Source organism: Caretta caretta, chromosome 15 (genome assembly GCF_965140235.1).
Source record: "Caretta caretta isolate rCarCar2 chromosome 15, rCarCar1.hap1, whole genome shotgun sequence".
NCBI classification, from domain to species: domain Eukaryota; kingdom Metazoa; phylum Chordata; order Testudines; family Cheloniidae; genus Caretta; species Caretta caretta.
The window spans coordinates 628,153-646,737 of NC_134220.1; the positions used below are offsets into that span (position 1 = coordinate 628,153).

Consider the following 18,585-nt stretch of genomic DNA (forward strand, 5'->3'; position numbering starts at 1 on the left):
TGACCTTCTAACTTTGAGCCTGGTATTTAGCACTTGACTGGGATGTGGGAGAGCCGGGTTCAATTCCCCCTGCTATGCCACAGGGGGAGAAAGGATTTGACCAGGGGTCTCCCACCTCTCCAGAGAGTGGGCTAACCACTGCTGTGGGATATTCTGCTACAGAGCTCCCTTATCAAAGTGGGGAATTGAACCTGGCCCTCCCCCATCCCCGGTGAGTAGGCTAACCACTTGGCTAGAAGGTGAGTGAGCGCCTCTTCATCTGGCTGGGTTTTGAATGGGACCCAGTGCAGAAGGTGGCCTCTGAGCACAGCCCTCAGCGAGCTGGCTGGTGGTCAGTGAAGCATCTGTGACTGGTTTGTGGATGTAGGTGGGAGACAGGTGCACCCACATTAATAAAAGCCAGGGGGAACCAGGCATGGTTTTGCTTTGGACCCATCTCTGAATGAACAAGTCTGGGCAGATCTCCACTCTTCTCTGCCCATTCTTTGGATGCTGTTTATATTTGCAAAAAGAAAAGGAGTACTTGTGGCACCTTAGAGACTAACCAATTTATTTGAGCATGAGCTTTCGTGAGCCACAGCTCACTTCATCGGATGTGTACCGTGGAAACTGTATATTATATTTATATGTATATATATTTATATTTGGTGTCATGTGCAGAAGTACCTACAAAGAATGAGTGTGTCTGCACTTTTAGTAAGTCAGTCCCCACAAGCTGAACCACCGAGACACATTTAAAATGTGTAGCCAAAACTGAATGAGCTCACTGTCTCCTTCCTGTAACGGGTGCCCTCCCTTGGCCCAGGCCCTCTCTCGGGGAGTTTATATACCAGGGTCTCTGTTATTTGGATTCAATTTTGTGGTAGCCATGATGGTCCCAGGAAATTAGAGAGACAAGAGGGGAAGGGGAGGTAATATCTTTTATTGGACCAACTTCTGTTGGTGAGAGAGACAAGCTTTTGAGTTTACACAGAGCTCTTCTTCAGGGTCAGGTCTGGGAAAGGAGAGTGTCACAGCTGGTGGAACAGATTGATTAGCATAAGTAGCTAACACATGTTTCATGGGACCATTCAAGGTTAACACCTCTCCAATAGTAAGGGGGGAAAGCTACTTGGGGGTGCTTGTTGGGGGATTATAGATTAATAAACTATAAATCCAGTGTGGTGGATTTAACCCTAACCTCATCCAGTGCACTAAACCAGACAATCACTAAACTCTTGAATGAACTCACACAGAAAAATGATAAAAGACAAAACCACTGTATCACCTATGGGTGAACACTTTCCACAAAGCGATCATTCTATAGCTGACCTATCAGTCCTCGTGCTCAAAGAAAATCTGCACAGTACTTTCAAAAGACAAGCCTGGGCGCTTAAATTCATAACTTTGCTAGACACTAAAAATCAGGGACTAAGTAGACACACTGGATTTATGGCTTATTACAACAACCTGTAACCCACTACTAACAACCCCTGCAGCTACCTCCCCCTCCATGACTGGAGGGGTATTAACAGGCTACTTCACTTGTATATATCTCTTTTTACTATATGTTCCATTCTATGCATCTGATGAAGTGAGCTGTAGCTCACAAAAGCTTATGCTCAAATAAATTTGTTAGTCTCTAAGGTGCCACAAGTCCTCCTTTTCTTTTTGAGGATACAGACTAACACTGAAACCGTTCACTTGAATGGTCCCTTGAAATACGTGTAAACTACTTATGCTAAACAATCGGTTCCACCTTGTATTTAGCTATGTAGGTTTCCTGAGTACCTTTCCCAGGCTCAGGCCTGAAGAAGAGCTGTGTGGAAGGTGGACGCTTGTTTCTCTCACCAACAGAAGTTGGTCCAATAAAAGATATTACCTCCCCCACCTTGTCTCTCTATTATTTGGATTGTAAATTCTTTGAAGCCAGAACCTACCTCCTCCGTGGAGTCTATAAAGCACCTAAGCCACAATTCAGCAAAGAAATTAAACACCTGAAGTATGTAAATAGTCCCATTGAAATTCACTGAGACTAAAGTAGAAGCATATGCCTATGTGCTTTGCTGGATCAGAGCCCTAGTATATGTGTGGATGGTATAAAATAATAATAATCCCTATTATTTCCATGATACATTTTTCATACCTCAATCCACATATTCTGAGGCTCTGATTACTTACAGACCCCCAAATTCAACTGTGACTGGTGAGAGGCTTTACCCTTCCCTAGGCCAGGCAGTGAATTGAGTCTAATTTCTAGCTGACTTGTCAGGCATGTTCTACATACAACAACTTACAATACTGGTTCGGGAATCAGCACAGACTCACCAAAAAGGCCAAACTCCATTGGACCGTCACTGTCCAGTGAACTCGAGCTATGAAACACAGAGAAATTTTCACTGGCCTGTCACTGACCTGGAAGCATTCCATCAATAGCAACCTTCAAGGCATTTAGCAGGCATATGAAGTGGGAAGATAAAATCATGAATAGAGAGGTTCTGCAAGGATGTTGCACAACCAGCATGGAAGCAATGCTTATTAAAGCCCAGCAGAACTCACATCTGCAGAGCAAGCGCACATTTACTGGGTAATAAATCACACGCACAAAGAGAGCTGGGAACAGAATTACAGGGCACAGCTGCAAAAATGTAGACCTCTGCCACTTGAGTTAAAGGACAGCTCAGCCACTTGGCCCGCTCTGCAACTGCCACTAGCTAACCACATCCCATACAAAGGGAATTGCTCGTCATAACACCAAGCTGAGATTGTGACTAATGTTCCATTATAAACCCTATTCTGACAGCCCCCATCTTTTAATTGAAGAAGCTATTGGTTCGAATGTGTTTCTGATTGATGTGAGTGCATATTATAAAATATAGGATCACACGGGTTTATGTGGCAAGTACTCAAATTTTCCACTCACAGTGGAAAAAAACAGATCCTCGTGATTTTTTTGGCCCCTGGTAGCCAAAGAGTGGTTTACTGTAGAAGTTTGAAAATTCAGACATACATACTTCAACACAGTGTTTTGTATGTCTGAATTTTTTCTCCATTGCTTTCAACAGTTTGTAAAATATTTGATACTTTTTTAGAGTTAAGCAACAGTTTTATGTCAGGGCGGCTGTAATATGATATATCTGTTGTCATCTTTAAGCTCCGTTTATTTCATTGGCAGCAGTATGGGCATTCTTTTAGAGATTTGGGGGTTTGAAGACTGGAACATGACAGAGTACTAGGAGCTTAGAGCAGACCCAGCTATCCCCTGCCCTGGAGTGGACTTATTTGGGAGATAGGTTCTCAGTGGCCTATTAGGTGTGGGGTTGATGAGCAATCAACCCATCAGCTGGGAATAGTTAAAGGACAGAATGGAAGTGCAAGGGAAAGGCTGGCAGATGAAAAAGGATTTCAGGATGAGGAGATCTTTTCCTCCCCCTCCCTGGAGACTGCGCTAAGATAAGGAAAGTTTACTTCCAATTGTATGTTGCTGCACAAGACTGAACTGGTGGAAGGGACTCAATAAATACCATGGTGCTACTTGCAAATGTGTAGATGTTCAGGGTGTTTGAGGTGGTCCAAAGTGTGGAGAAGACTGCCTAGTCACAGGAACAGAGACTCATTTTAATGGGGTATGTGTATGCCAGTAGCAGCCAGAAATTCCAGGTGAGGTCAGTTGTCCTAGGCCTTTTACATACATATGGGGAGAGGCAGTCTCTGCCATGAAAAGCTTACAATCTAACGAGATAAGACAAATAAAAAATGGGAGAAGGGAGTGTGATGCTCCCTATTTTACAGATGGAGTACATAGAGTCTTCCTAGGATCATAAAGGAAGTCTAGGGCAGCAGCAAGAACTGAGCCCATATCTGAGCCACTGGCCAGGTGTGCCTTAACCGCCAGGCCACATCACAAAAGGAGGGACACGTGCCCATGAGGGAGCTTAGAATGATGAGTGGTTTTTAGCTGTATAACAAGGTTCTGGACTGCTCTCTTTGAAACCAAGGGCAAACCCATTGGCTTTGTGAAAAAAAAAACTGAGGTTTTGGAATTTGTTTTAATACCCCATCAGAATGCAACCTTTCAACATAGGAATGGCCACACTGGGTCAGACCAATGGTCATCTAGCCCAGTATCCTGTCTTCCGACAATGGCCAGCTGCTTTAGAGGGAATGAACAGAAAAAGGCAGTTATCGAGTGATCCATCCCATCGTCCAATCCTAGCTTCTGGTAGTCAGAGGTTTAGGGACACCTAGAGCATAGGATGGTGGCCCTGACCATCTTGGATAACAGCCATTGATGGACGTAGCCTCCATGAACACATCAAATTCTTTGGTGACCCCAGTTATACTTTTATCCTTCACAACATTCCCATACAACAACCAACCAACCCCATGAGTGAGTATTGAGTTATTCAGGGAAACAGTTCCAACAGGAGAGTTTGACTCTACTCATAGTGGTTAGGACACTCACCTGGCATGTAGGACACCCAGATTCTAGTGCCTATTCTGCCTGAGTGGGAGCAAGGTCTAGAACTTGGGTTTTCCCACATTGCAGGTAAGTGGCCTAACCACCTGGCTAGTCACTATTCTAGCACAGGGAAGCTCTCTACCCTGATACGTTTCAACACACAAATCATTTTTGACAAAAGTGTATTTTCCAACAAAATCTGATTGAAAAATTTCCCACCAGTTCTATCTTGTAAGGAGCTCCATGGGGTCAGTCCCATTATTGCCCAGCTGCTTCTGTTTATCATTTGTTAATTAACTTGTATTTCTGTCAATGATGAACTAAAACCTGGATTAACTGGAATTATAACTTTGGTGGGTAACAATCATCTAAGATAAGGTGCACAATGGTTTTTGCTATGACTTCCTGCCAATAGCTGCTTGTAGCTTTCCACACTGTTACCAGATGTGCCCATTACTTTGGGGTATGCTCATTTATTCGGGTTACCCTTCTTCGGGGGTGGGGGGGGGAAATTCAGTAATTCTATTAACGTTCTGCTTATGTCACTTGTGTGTTCATATGGAGCTCTACTCCTTCCTTCTGCAAGTCCCCTGCCAATGGGGCTATCCAGCAGGACCTAGGTTCCCCAGGACTGGGTTCCTCCAGCCCTAGAACGAGATGAACACACACACCCACACGAACAGAGCAAGTCTGAGCGGACCGGGTCTATCAGCTCTCTCCATCTGACCCCTTATCTGTCCCTGTAGTCAGCTGCCCGCCCCACCCACGTGCCACAGGTTTAACACGTCCCTCTCCCACTTTCACGTCACAATTGTACTGGCAGTAACCCACTTGATGAGCAAACCCCACAGGATTTTTGGGCACTACAGGGACCTTTAGCTTAGGTAAAAGAAACGTTGCTGCAGAGTAAGTGGGGGAAGCTAAAAACACAAAAGAATAGAGTTCAGAGAGAGAGAGAGAGAGAGAGAGAGGCAACCAGCTTAACCATAAAAGTTATGTATTGAATAATAGTGATAACTACCCAAGGAGGGCTAAACCAACATAACAGTTACAATATTAAAGGTTAATACCTGAGGTAGAAAGGAAAACAGAGAGACAAAGAGGGGGATCTCATGCACTCCAGGAGGCTTGAACTGGTCAGGGTTCCCAGGTGACGGTGGTTGCTCAGGGTCCTGAGGGCAGGAGACAGGCAGAGCCCCCAGCCCGATCAGTCAGGAGAAGATGGAGTCCCAGTGGAACTGATGCAGAGTTTGGATCTAAGCATCAGAACACTGACTGGAGGGCGGATAGGATTTTTGTAGAGAAAATACAACAGTTCAAGGGAGAACACTAGATTTGTTTATAGGTAAACTGATTACTCAAGGGTTTTTTTTAGGCTAGACAATAGGAGTTGATCACTCTTGGCTATGGTTTTCTTCCAGGGAGCTCACAATGCAACTAGGCTGCTTCAGTATTTTGGATATCAATCAAGGATTTATTACTAGAATTGGTCTGATAATTGCTGAGTTGGGTGTGTGCAGGCATGGGTTCATTAACATCTGGAGCAGAGATCCCCCATCTTGCTGTGCTTCCCTGCTTTTCTGGTCCCAGAGTTCAGTGCAGTTCTCCCTTCTCCATTCTGTATGCAAAGTGAGATGTCTCCCTGTCCCATCTTTCATGCAGATGAGGCTAGGGGAGTTGTCTCTGTTCTTCATTCTGTATGCTAATGGAGATGTCTTAAACTTGTCACCCCTGTCAGGAGGGGTCTAGGTGTGCTTCCCAACACCCTTCACTGCTCTCTGTAAGTTTTTTTCTCTGATGGGTTTTGGTTTAAACAGAGGCTGGGGGAGCAGGGTGTCTTTCATGAGTCAGACAGGCTGCATACTGCTGCACCCTCCTTCCTCAAGAACACAGAGCTGACTGGTATCAACACAATTTTTTGGGGGGGTTGAAATTTTCCATGCTTGGGCTCCACACTAACGTGATGATTGGGTGGGGTTTTTTTAGTTGGGTTTTTTTATATATATATAATTTTGAGCCAGTTGCATTGAGTGGTTTCTGAGCAAGACAAGCTGCCACTGAGCAGTAAGTCCAGTTGAGGCCTGTTGGAATTGATATGGAGATTTTTTTCTTGGTTTTCCTTCAAACCCCATTCCCTCCCCACCAAAATACCTAAGAAATTAAATACAAATAAAACCTTCATTCGTTCAATGTTCAGGCCGCACAGTTGAAATATAAAGGGATCAGATTCCTGCAGCAATGTCAAGAGACCAGAGGATTCCTGCACATTTCAGAAACAGGTCTGGGCTCCACGTACTGGCCAACAGTACTAGTTTGACTGGGCCAATCTCAGTGCCTTGGTATCCTGGCCAGTTTCCCAGGACAGTTGACAACTTGGGAAACGTATTAGTTGTGTTGCTTGTCCTGAAAATGAGATACACTGAAAGGCCACAATATAGGACAAGGCCCCAATTCTACAATGAGCACTGCGTGGGTGGGCTACACTTACAGTGGTTCTCAACCAGGGGTACGTGAACCCCTGGGGGTACACAGATTTCTTCCAGAGGGTACATCAACTCATCAATTCATCTTTGAAAACTCATGGCGATCAGGGGAGGTCCTGGATGACTGGAAAAAGGATAATATAGTGTCCATCTTTCAAAAAGGGAAGGAGGATCCTGGGAACTACAGGCCAGTCAGCCTCACCTCAGTCTTTGGAAAAATCATGAAGCAGGTCCTCAAGCAATCAATTTTGAAGCACTTCGAGGAGAGGAAAGTGATCAGGAACAGTCAGCATGGATTCACCAAGGGAAGGTCATGCCTGACTAATCTAATTGCCTTCTATGATGAGATAACTGGCTCTGTGGATGAGGGGAAAGCAGTGGATGTGTTGTTCCTTGACTTTAGCAAAGCTTTTGATACGGTCTCCCACAGTATTTTTGCCACTAAGTTAAAGAAGTATGGTCTGGATGAATGGACACTAAGGTGGATAGAAAGCTGGCTAGATCGTCGGGTTCAATGGCTAGCAATCAATGGCTCCATGCCTAGTTGGCAGCCAGTGTGAAGCAGAGTGCCCCAAGGGTCAGTCCTGGGGCCAGTTTTGTTCAGTATCTTCATTAATGATCTGGAGGATGGTGTGGATTGCACCATCAGCAAGTTTGCGGTTGACACTAAACTGGGAAGAGTGGTAGATATGCTGGAGGGTAGGGATAGGATACAGAGGGACCTAGACAAATTGGAGGATTGGGCCAAAAGAAATCTGATGAGGTTCAACAAGGACAAGTGCAGAGTCCTGCACTTAGGATGGAAGAATCCCATTCACTACTACAGACTAGGGACCGAATGGCTCGGCAGCAGTTCTGCAGAAAAGGACCTAGGGGTTACAGTGGACGAGAAGCTGGATATGAGTCAACAGTGTGCCCTTGTTGCCAAGAAGGCTAACGGCATTTTGGCCTGTATAAGTAGGACCCTTGCCAGCAGATCGAGGGATGTGATCATTCCCCTCTATTTGGGACTGGTGAGGCCTCATCTGGAGTACTGTGTTCAGCTTTGGGCCCCACACCACAAGAAGGATGTGGAAAAATTGGAAAATGTCCAGTGGAGGGCAACAAAAATGATTAGGGGGCTGGAGCTCATGACTTATGAGGAGAGGCTGAGGGAACTGGGATTGTTTAGTCTGCGGAAGAGAAGAATGAGGGGGGATTTGATAGCTGCTTTCAGCTCCCTGAAAGGGGGTTCCAAAGAGGATGGATCTAGACTGTTCTCAGTGGTAGCAGATGACAGAACAAGGACTAATGGTCTCAAGTTGCAGTGGGGGAAGTTTAGATTGGATATTAGGAAAAAAATTTTCACTAGGATGGTGGTGAAGAACTGGAATGAGTTACCTAGGGATGTGGTGGAATCTCCATCCTTAGTGGTTTTTAAGGCCCAACTTGACAAAGCCCTGGCTGGGATGATTTAGTGGGTGTTGGTCCTGCTTTGAGCAGGGGGTTGGACTAGATGACCTCCTGAGGTCCCTTCCAACCCTGAGAGTCTATGTTTCTGTGATCTAGATATTTGCCTAGTTTTACAACAGGCTACATAAAAAGCATTAGCGAAGTCAGTACAAACTAAAATTTCATACAATGACTTGTTTATACTGCTCTATAGACTGTACACTGGAATGTAAGTAGAGTATTTATATTCCCATTGATTTATTTTATAATGATATGGTTAAATGAGAAAGCAAGCAATTTTTCAGTAATCGCGTGGCTGTGACACGTCTGTATTTTATCTCTGATTTTGTAAGCAAGTAGTTTTTAAGTGAGAAGAAAAGGAGGACTTGTGGCACCTTAGAGACTAGCCAATTTATTTGAGTATGAGCTTCCCTGAGCTACAGCTCACTTCACCTCACGAAAGCTCATGCTGAAATAAATTGGTTAGTCTCTAAGGTGCCCCAAGTCCTCCTTTTCTTTTTGCGAATACAGACTAACAGGGCTGTTACTCTGAAATCTGGTCATCTGTGTGGAGCCCGTTAGAGCAGGAGTCGGCCCAGGGTGCAGGCATAACACTGCACATTTAAAGGGGAAAAGGAGGCTGCTCTCCAGTCCCTCAGAGCCCCATGGCTGAGCTTCAGCCACTGCAGCCGCCGGCATGTTGAAACTGCAAGCTGAAAGTACACTTTATTGCGCCTGTCTGGCCGGCTCAGACGGCCGGGCTGCAGGGAACAGGAGAGGAAGGAGCGCGGGGCTCGGGGCAGTGGCTCTGGGAGCCTGCCGGTCGGGTTTGCGTCGGGCGGGCATTAGGAAGCGGCGGGTTCCGGGCTCCCCGAGTCCGGGTCTGGGCTGGGAACAGGCGTGGCGCTCGTTTGGGAGCGGCTGCTGGCTACGGCGCTGGGCTGAGGCCGACGGGCTGGCGCCAGTTTCCAGCGCCCGGGCTCAGCCCCAGACCCCCTGGACCCGGAGCCCGGCCGGTCCCGCGGCTCGCAGCTGGGTGCGGCCCCGGGTCGGGGGAGGATCCGGGTCCCGGGCTCCTCCCGGCGGGGCGGCCCGTTTATAGCCGCGCGGAGACGCCTCCCCCGCGCCCGCTCCGGAGCGGCTCCGCCATGGACCTGCAGATCCTGGAGCACCGCGTGCGGGTGCTGAGCCTCGCCCGCCGCGGCCTCTGGCTCTACACCCACCCGCTCCTCAAGCTGCTGCTCCTGCCCCGCCGCAGCAGGTACCGGGCCGGCGGCTGCGCTGCGCTGCGCGGGGGTCGGAGGGCCGGGGGCTGCGCTACGCTGCGCTGCCCTGCGCGGGGGTCGGAGGGCCGGGGGCTGCGCTACGCTGCGCTGCCCTGCGCGGGGGTCGGAGGGCCGGGGGCTGCGCTGCGCTGCGCTGCCCTGCGCGGGGGTCGGAGGGCCGGGGGCTGCGCTGCGCTGCGCTGCCCTGCGCGGGGGTCGGAGGGCCGGGGGCTGCGCTGCGCTGCGCTGCCCTGCGCGGGGGTCGGAGGGCCGCTGGGCTGCAGGGGCGGCCGGGCTGGGGCAGCTGATGGAGAGCCCGTGCCCCAGGCTCGGCTCTCGCTCCCTTCCCAAGCGGCAGCGTCCCTGGGCGTGGGCAGAGGCCTCTGGGCGCGAGGGGCTGTCAGAGCCCTTGGTCTGTGGCACACGTGGTGGGCTCAGGGCGAGGGGGAGATGCTGGCGTGGAGAGGGGTCGGGGGGTTGGTTAATTTGGGGTGGCAAGCAGGGCGCCCCCAGTGAGTCAGGACATGGGGCGAGATGGAGACCCTCAATCCTCCCTCTGGGTGCCCCGTGCCCTCTTTCTGATTGTGGTGGGAGCTCATGGGAGCGAGCTAATTGCGGGATCCCAGGTGGATGAGCGTTAGCTAGATGGGGGCCAGGATTGAGATGGGCAGGCATCGATAGTGGGTTGGATTGGGGCAGTTTACAGGAGGATGGCTGCCTTGCTTGCAGGGTGAGGTGGGATGCAGTGCCGAGCAGCCTGGATGTGCGGAGTTCCTTGCTTTGGTAGGCTGCTTCTATGATAAGATGAAACTGGGCCAGGGTGAAGGGCGTCCTGGCTTCCTTTAAGATGGAGACTATGAAATTTCAGACATTTTCTTTCTCCCACATTCCCAGGGTAGGCACACATGTTAGAAGTGTGAGTATGAGAAGCTTTTTTTGGTCTCCTAATACAAGGTGCTTTTACAACTATGCACACTCTTGTGCTCGATCGCTCTTTGCACGTTCTTGTTCACAGGCTGGTGCTCTGGAACTTCGCGTAATGAGTACTGATGTAAATAGTGCAAAAATGCATAGCCTATTTGGAAGCTGGTAGGCTGTGCGTGCCAGACACACTTACCTGAGACTTTCACACACAATCATGGATAAGTCCGCTTTGTGCTCACTCCAAGTTGGGTCTATTGCTCACTCCTAACACCAGTGAATGTTGGCAGTGGGCAGCTGTTTGCTGCCATGCTTGTTGCTTCTCTGGCTTGCATCAAACTTCCTTGTGATTCAGCAGCTGGGGAAATTTCCCTGTCCTGATATGCCTACAAAACCCAGGTCCATCTGTTGCGTATCTGTGAATGAAATTGCCCCAGGCTCAGAGAGCCCTGGCTCCCTTCATGAGAACACTTAACTCTGCTGCTGCTTGTCTTCTCTTCACTGAGAAGTATGCTTCTGAATTCAGGTGTGCTCTTTAAAACCATTCCCTCTCACCCCAAGTCCACCGAAGCATCCTAGCTGCCCTTGGATGTGGTGCTGTCTGTGGGCATTGCTGTATGCCAGAGATCAGTCAAGTCACGTTAGTTACAGCCATGTTTGACCCTGATTCTTGCTAGAACAGTGCTAATGCTTCCAAGTCCTGCTGTAGATAATAATGAGGAGGGGTTTATAAAGACATGCTATAGCCTGGATCTCCCTCCTCAAAGACTGGATGCATCTTTATCAAAGCCAGTAATCTTGCAGTACTAAACCTGATGGGATGGAAGGAAACTGAGATCCTGTCTAAGCGCTGTTGTGAAACACGATGTTTCTAATCCTGTTGGGCTACTGCTGTGTAGTATAGATGGTTCCTTCCAGTTTGCAGCAGGGAAATGGTGGGCAAGGCATACAGGTCCATGGAAAAGTACCTTAATTATCCTCACCTGAGAGGAATTGCTTGGCCTGTGGCAAGTGAACCAGGACTGCAGAATCTTTCAGTGTGCGCATTACATGCAATTATGTGTTGGTAGGTGCAAATTCTTCAGCTTGACAGAGACTCCCGAGGACTACACCCTTATGCTGGATGAAGAAGGCTTTAAAGGTATGGTGTAATCACTCTCTCATGCTAAGGCTGTAATTCATGGAGACACAATGCTTTCCCCCAGCTCTGGCATTCGCATGCTTCCTGTTTCATTGCCATTCAAATGATGTTCAGGCCCATTGTTTCTCTTTGCTGCTTTGAAAACCCTACATAAGAGGGCAACTGCAGGACGCGGGGCAGATTTTTCTGTAGAGCCCCATTTCTGTCGCTGGCTGTGGGCTTAGTGTACGGGTCTGTCAGTATAATGTGTTTGCCTCGGTCCATGTTATGAACGCTCATGTCGATGTGCATTGGGGGCCCGGTAGCTGTCTGTACGTGTTAATACTGGATGACGGCGTGTTAGCGTTTTGCTTGCTAGGTGCGCTTTGGTATTTAAAGAGGAAATGCAAATATCAATCAGCTTTAGTGTAGTGAGCGTGAATGCCCCTCATCACCTGGGTATGTGAGGGCGGGGCTTTTCCACATCGGGTGGGGTTCTACTTCTGGAGATGTGGCTCCTGCTCAGCACCTTCCCAGCCTGCGGGGTGCTGCTGATGTCACCTTCACCATGGGACCTTGCCCGCTGGCCTGGAGGGGCCGGGGACGTGCTATGAGGTGGTCGTGCCGAGCGTACTTCTGTAGACAAGAAGGTGCGGCAACTTAATGCTTTACAGAGGGTGCAGTGTACAGCAGGGATGCCGGAACGGGGGGGGGGGATAGGCCTGGCCTGTCCACTTTTTGCCATGGGCCCAGCCTCCTGCCCCTCCTCTTCCCCCCGAGGCCCTGCCCCACAGCCAGGCTGGAAGTTGGTGCCTGGCCTGCATAAGAGCAGCCCAGGCAGCTGTGGGGAGCCATGGACCCTCCACCTGCCTGCGGTGGGGGTCATGAGAGCAGCCCTTGGCTCATGTCCCTGCTCCCTAGGTCCCCCCACGCAGGGCAGGTAGAGGGTTCACAGCTCCCGGGTGGCTCTTACCATGGCCTGCCTGTGGTGTTTTGGCCCCCGAGGCCCTGCCCACACCGGAAGTTGGAGCCGGGTTGGGGTAAGAGCCATGTAGGCAGCTGTGGGGAGACACAGAACCTCCCCCTGCCCTGGGCGGGGGACCCCTGGGGACAGGGACACTGCCAGGGTCTGCTCCCAGACCCTCCCACCCCAGGCAGGTGGAGGGGCCTGTCCTTCCTGGCCCAGCTCTGGCTTCCGCTTGGCTGGGGGGGCAGGGCCTCACGGGGGTGGGGAGGGCTTCATTGCTCCTCCACTTTTAGGAAGAATCCATCACCCTGGCATACAGCAGAACTCGAGTGAAAATAATCTCTGGTTGCTTGAGTTGTTGCTGCTTGTAGACTTTTGCTAAGACTTACTTACTATTCCAAATTCCTACAGCATAATGAAACAATATAGATAAGGCTGGAAGAGTATGTATTGTTTCTTTAAAACTGTAGCATTAAGCCAGGGAAGCAGTGTTCCTTCTAATTTTTCTTGCCCATGTGCAGAATGAATTTTGTTATGTGCACCAATATGGAGGTGTCGTGTGACACATCACCTCTATATTGGTGCACATAACAAAATTTCATGTGGTGGGAGTGGGGCCAAGGGGTTCGGAGCGTGGGACGGGAGCTCGGCTGGGGCAGAAGATGGGGGGGTGAGGGCTCCGGTTGTTGGTGTGGGCTCTGGGGTGGGGCTCAGCGGGGCCGGCGTCCGGGACCCCGGGGCCAGCGGCGGGCTGAGCCACTCAGCCCGCTGCCGGTCTGGAGTCCTGGCCCTGTCCCCACAGAGCGGGTACCTACCTTCTCCCTGGTTCTAGCCCGTTCTCTTCCTCTCTCTGCACTGAGATGGGGGTGGGAGTGCACAGGGCTGGGGGTGAAGGAGCAGGTTGGGGTGCAGGGTCTGGCCAGGAGCTAGAATGAGGGAGGGGATCAGGGTTGGGGCAGGAGGTTTGGGTGTGGAGCACTTACCTGGGCAGCTCCCATTTGGTGCGAGGGGTGCAGGTAGGAATGGGGGGGGGGTGCAGGAGCTCCCATTTGGTGCTCACAGTGGGGGTGAGACTGTGGGGGGTGCTAGAGTCAGGGCATGGGGTGTGGGGGGGCTGGGTATGTGTGAGGAGGGTGCAGGGGTGAGGGTAGGGGGCTGGGGGGTTCAGGGGTCAGGGCAGAGGGCTGGGGGTGTTCCCAGCCCCCATGCCCAGAGTGGCTCACGGCGGGGGCTGGAGGGGATATGCCCTGATTCCACCCCCTTCCCCAAGGTCCCAGGAGCAGAGAGCGCACTGCAGCTCCGCTTTTACCTCTCCCGCTGGTAGCAAAGCTGATCGGCCACAGGGAGGGGGAGAAGGAGGGGCAGGAACCCAGCACGCTGGGGGAAGAGGCGGGGGGAGGGGGAAGCTTGCCTGCCCTGCAAGGAGAGTGGGTGGGCGGAAAAGAGTGGGCCGGGCAGGATTTTTAGTGGCACGCTGCTGTCTGTCCGGGTCCAGCAGACAGCAGCGTGCCATTAAAAATTGGCTCGCGTGCCGTAGGTTGCCGACCCCTGGCTAAGAGGGAATTTAGCAGGCAGGAGGTGAGTTCAGGGAGTCTTCAATGAAGCAGAGAGATGACAGATTTAGGGGTAATACCTTCTTCCTTGTACTAACCGTTCTATCTGAAAGTAAATGGTGGTGGTTCTGTACCTTTGATGCCAGACAGGCTGCATAAAATAAATGAACAAGGTGCAGTTTGAAGCTGTATCCATGGAGTCTCTCATTTGGTTTAATCATAGACTCCTAGAAGATCAGGGTTGGAAGAGACCTCAGGAGGTCATCTAGTCCAACCCCCTGCTCGAAGCAGGACCAATTCCCAGTTAAATCATCCCAGCCAGGGCTTTGTCAAGCCTGACCTTAAAAACCTCTAAGGAAGGAGATTCTATCACCTTCCTAGGTAACGCATTTCAGTGTTTCACCACCCTCATAGTGGAAAAAGTTTTTCCTAATATCCAATCTAAACCTCCCCCCCTGCAACTTGAGACCATTACTCCTCGTTCTGTCATCTGCTACCATTGAGAACAGTCTAGAGCCATCCTCTTTGGAATCCCCTTTCAGGTAGTTGAAAGCAGCTATCAAATCCCCCCTCATTCTTCTCTTCTGCAGGCTAAACAATCCCGCCAATTCCTTCAGCACTCTCGGATGCAACTCCTCCTGGTATCCCGCTTTCCCACTTACCTCAGGGCTTTGGTCTCCTTCCCCCGGTGAACCTAGTTTAAAGCCCTCCTCACTAGGTTAGCCAGCCTGCTGGCAAAGGTGCTCTTCCCTCTCTTCGTAAGAATGAGCCCATCTCTGCCCAGCACTCCTCCTTCATGGAACACCATCCCATGGTCAAAGAATCCAAAGTCTTCTCTCCGACACCACCTGCGTAGCCATTCGTTGACTTCCACGATTCGACGGTCCCTACCTAGGCCTTTTCCTTCCATGGGGAGGATGGACGAGAACATCTGAGATGACTGGAAAAAGGCTAATGTAGTGCCAATCTTTAAAAAAGGGAAGAAGGAGGATCCTGGGAACTACAGGCCAGTCAGCCTCACCTCAGTCCCTGGAAAAATCATGGAGCAGGTCCTCAAAGAATCAATCCTGAAGCACTTGCATGAGAGGAAAGTGATCAGGAACAGCCAGCATGGATTCACCAAGGGAAGGTCATGCCTGACTAATCTAATCGCCTTTTATGATGAGATTACTGGTTCTGTGGATGAAGGGAAAGCAGTGGATGTATTGTTTCTTGACTTTAGCAAAGCTTTTGACACGGTCTCCCACAGTATTCTTGTCAGCAAGTTAAGGAAGTATGGGCTGGAAGAATGCACTATAAAGTGGGTAGAAAGCAGGCTAGATTGTCGGGCTCAACGGGTAGTTATCAATGGCTCCATGTCTAGTTGGCAGCCGGTATCAAGTGGAGTGCCCCAAGGGTCGGTCCTGGGGCTGGTTTTGTTCAATATCTTCATAAATGATCTGGAGGATGGTGTGGATTGCACTCTCAGCAAATTTGCGGATGATACTAAACTGGGAGGAGTGGTAGATACGCTGGAGGGGAGGGATAGGATACAGAAGGACCTAGACAAATTGGAGGATTGGGCCAAAAGAAATCTGATGAGGTTCAATAAGGATAAGTGCAGGGTCCTGCACTTAGGACGGAAGAACCCAATGCACAGCTACAGACTAGGGACCGAATGGCTAGGCAGCAGTTCTGCGGAAAAGGACCTAGGGGTGACAGTGGACGAGAAGCTGGATATGAGTCAGCAGTGTCCCTTGTTGCCAAGAAGGCCAATGGCATTTTGGGATGTATAAGTAGGGGCATAGCGAGCAGATCGAGGGACGTGATCGTCCCCCTCTATTCGACATTGGTGAGGCCTCATCTGGAGTACTGTGTCCAGTTTTGGGCCCCACACTTCAAGAAGGATGTGGATAAATTGGAGAGAGTCCAGCGAAGGGCAACAAAAATGATTAGGGGTCTGGAACACATGAGTTATGAGGAGAGGCTGAGGGAGCTGGGATTGTTTAGCCTGCAGAAGAGAAGAATGAGGGGGGATTTGATAGCTGCTTTCAACTACCTGAAAGGGGGTTCCAAAGAGGATGGCTCTAGACTGTTCTCAATGGTAGCAGATGACAGAACGAGGAGTAATGGTCTCAAGCTGCAGTGGGGGAGGTTTAGATTGGATATTAGGAAAAACTTTTTCACTAAGAGGGTGATGAAACACTGGAATGCGTTACCTAGGGAGGTGGTAGAATCTCCTTCCTTAGAGGTTTTTAAGGTCAGGCTTGACAAAGCCCTGGCTGGGATGATTTAACTGGGAATTGGTCCTGCTTCGAGCAGGGGGTTGGACTAGATGACCTTCTGGGGTCCCTTCCAACCCTTATATTCTATGATTCTATGATCCGGGACTTCCCCCGTTCGCCACGAGTTTTCAAAGATAATGGCCAATGCCTCTGCAATCACAGCCGCCAATTCCTTCAGCACTCTCGGATGCAACTCGTCCGGCCCCATAGACTTGTGCACGTCCAGCTTTTCTAAATAGTCCCTAACCACCTCTATCTCCACAGAGGGCTGGCCATCTCTTCCCCATTTTGCGATGCCCAGCGCAGCAGTCTGGGAGCTGACCTTGTTAGTGAAGACAGAGGCAAAAAAAGCATTGAGTACATTAGCTTTTTCCACATCCTCTGTCACTAGGTTGCCTCCCTCATTCAGTAAGGGGCCCACACTTTCCTTGGCTTTCTTCTTGTTGCCAACATACCTGAAGAAACCCTTCTTGTTACTCTTGACATCTCTTGCTAGCTGCAGCTCCAGGTGTGATTTGGCCCTCCTGATATCATTCCTACATGCCCGAGCAATATTTTTATACTCTTCCCTGGTCATATGTCCAACCTTCCACTTCTTGTAAGCTTCTTTTTTATGTTTAAGATCCGCTAGGATTTCACCATTAAGCCAAGCTGGTCGCCTGCCATATTTACTATTCTTTCGACTCATCTGGATGGTTTGTCCCTGTAACCTCAACAGGGATTCCTTGAAATACAGCCAGCTCTCCTGGACTCCTTTCCCCTTCATGTTAGTCCCCCAGGGGATCCTGGCCATCCGTTCCCTGAGGGAGTCAAAGTCTGCTTTCCTGAAGTCCAGGGTCCGTATCCTGCTGCTTACCTTTCTTCCCTGCGTCAGGATCCTGAACTCAACCAACTCATGGTCACTGCCTCCCAGATTCCCATCCACTTTTGCTTCCCCCACTAATTCTACCCGGTTTGTGAGCAGCAGGTCAAGAAAAGCGCCCCCCCTAGTTGGCTCCTCTAGCACTTGCGCCAGGAAATTGTCCTCTACGCTTTCCAAAAACTTCCTGGATTGTCTATGCACCGCTGTATTGCTCTCCCAGCAGATATCAGGAAAATTAAAGTCACCCATGAGAATCAGGGCATGCGATCTAGTAGCTTCCGTGAGCTGCCGGAAGAAAGCCTCATCTACCTCATCCCCCTGGTCTGGTGATCTATGGCAGACTCCCACCACTACATCACTCTTGTTGCACACACTTCTAAACTTAATCCAGAGACACTCAGGTTTTTCTACAGTTTCGTACCGGAGCTCTGAGCAGTCATACTGCTCCCTTACATACAGTGCTACTCCCCCACCTTTTCTGCCCTGCCTGTCCTTCCTGAACAGTTTATAACCATCCATGACAGTACTCCAGTCATGTGAGTTATCCCACCAAGTCTCTGTTATTCCAATCACGTCATAATTCCTTGACGTCACCAGGACCTCCAGTTCTCCCTGCTTGTTTCCAAGGCTTTGTGCATTCGTATATAAGCACTTGAGATAACCTTGAATTAAATCCTCCCAGCCAGGGCTTTGTCAAGCCTGACCTTAAAAACCTCTAAGGATGGAGATTCCACCACCTCCCTAAGTGACCCATCCCAGTGCTTCACCACCCTCCTAGGGAAATAGTTTTTCCTAATATCCAGCCTAGACCTCCCGCACTGCAATCAATTTGCCATTCAGTACAGGGCTGTCCCTACTCTAACCCAGTAGTTTTCAAACTGCAGGTCGCGATCCAGTACTGGGTCACAGCATGTAAGGCACTGGGTCGTGGCGCCTCTGGTCAGCGCACCCAACAGGGCTGTTAAGAGTCCTGTCAGCGGTTCTGCCCAGCTAAGGCAGGCTAGTCCTTCCCTGTTCTAACACCGCGCTGCACCCTGGAAGCAGCCAGCAACAGGACCAGCTCCTAGGCCGGGGCGGAGCAGCCAGCAACAGGTCCAGCTCTGCACGCTACCCCGCCTCAGGCACCGGCTCTGCACTCCCATTGGCCAGTTCCTGGCCATTGGGAGCTCGGGGGGTGGTGCCTGTGGGCAAGAGCCCCTGGGAACCGGACCTGCTGCTGGCCACTTCCGGGGCGTAGCGTGGTCTGTTGTGGCAGGACAGGCAGAAAGCCTGACTTAG

At 50.2% G+C, this 18,585-nt stretch overlaps 1 protein-coding gene across 2 annotated transcripts in view; it reads left to right on the plus strand.

Moving 5' to 3' along the window:
* Positions 1–9,046: 9,046 nt before the first annotated feature.
* CASTOR1 (cytosolic arginine sensor for mTORC1 subunit 1) overlaps positions 9,047–18,585 on the plus strand; it is a 44,003-nt gene continuing 34,464 nt past the window's right edge. Inside the window, exons 1-2 of one of the 2 annotated variants that reach the window (XM_048821296.2) lie at positions 9,047–9,616; positions 11,612–11,682. In XM_048821296.2, coding sequence (XP_048677253.1) covers positions 9,504–9,616; positions 11,612–11,682 — 184 coding nt within the window. In that variant the 5' untranslated portion in view covers positions 9,047–9,503. Of the gene's footprint in view, positions 9,617–10,510; positions 10,537–11,611; positions 11,683–18,585 lie in introns of those variants that run through there. The other variant, XM_048821297.2, reaches the window with a different exon arrangement.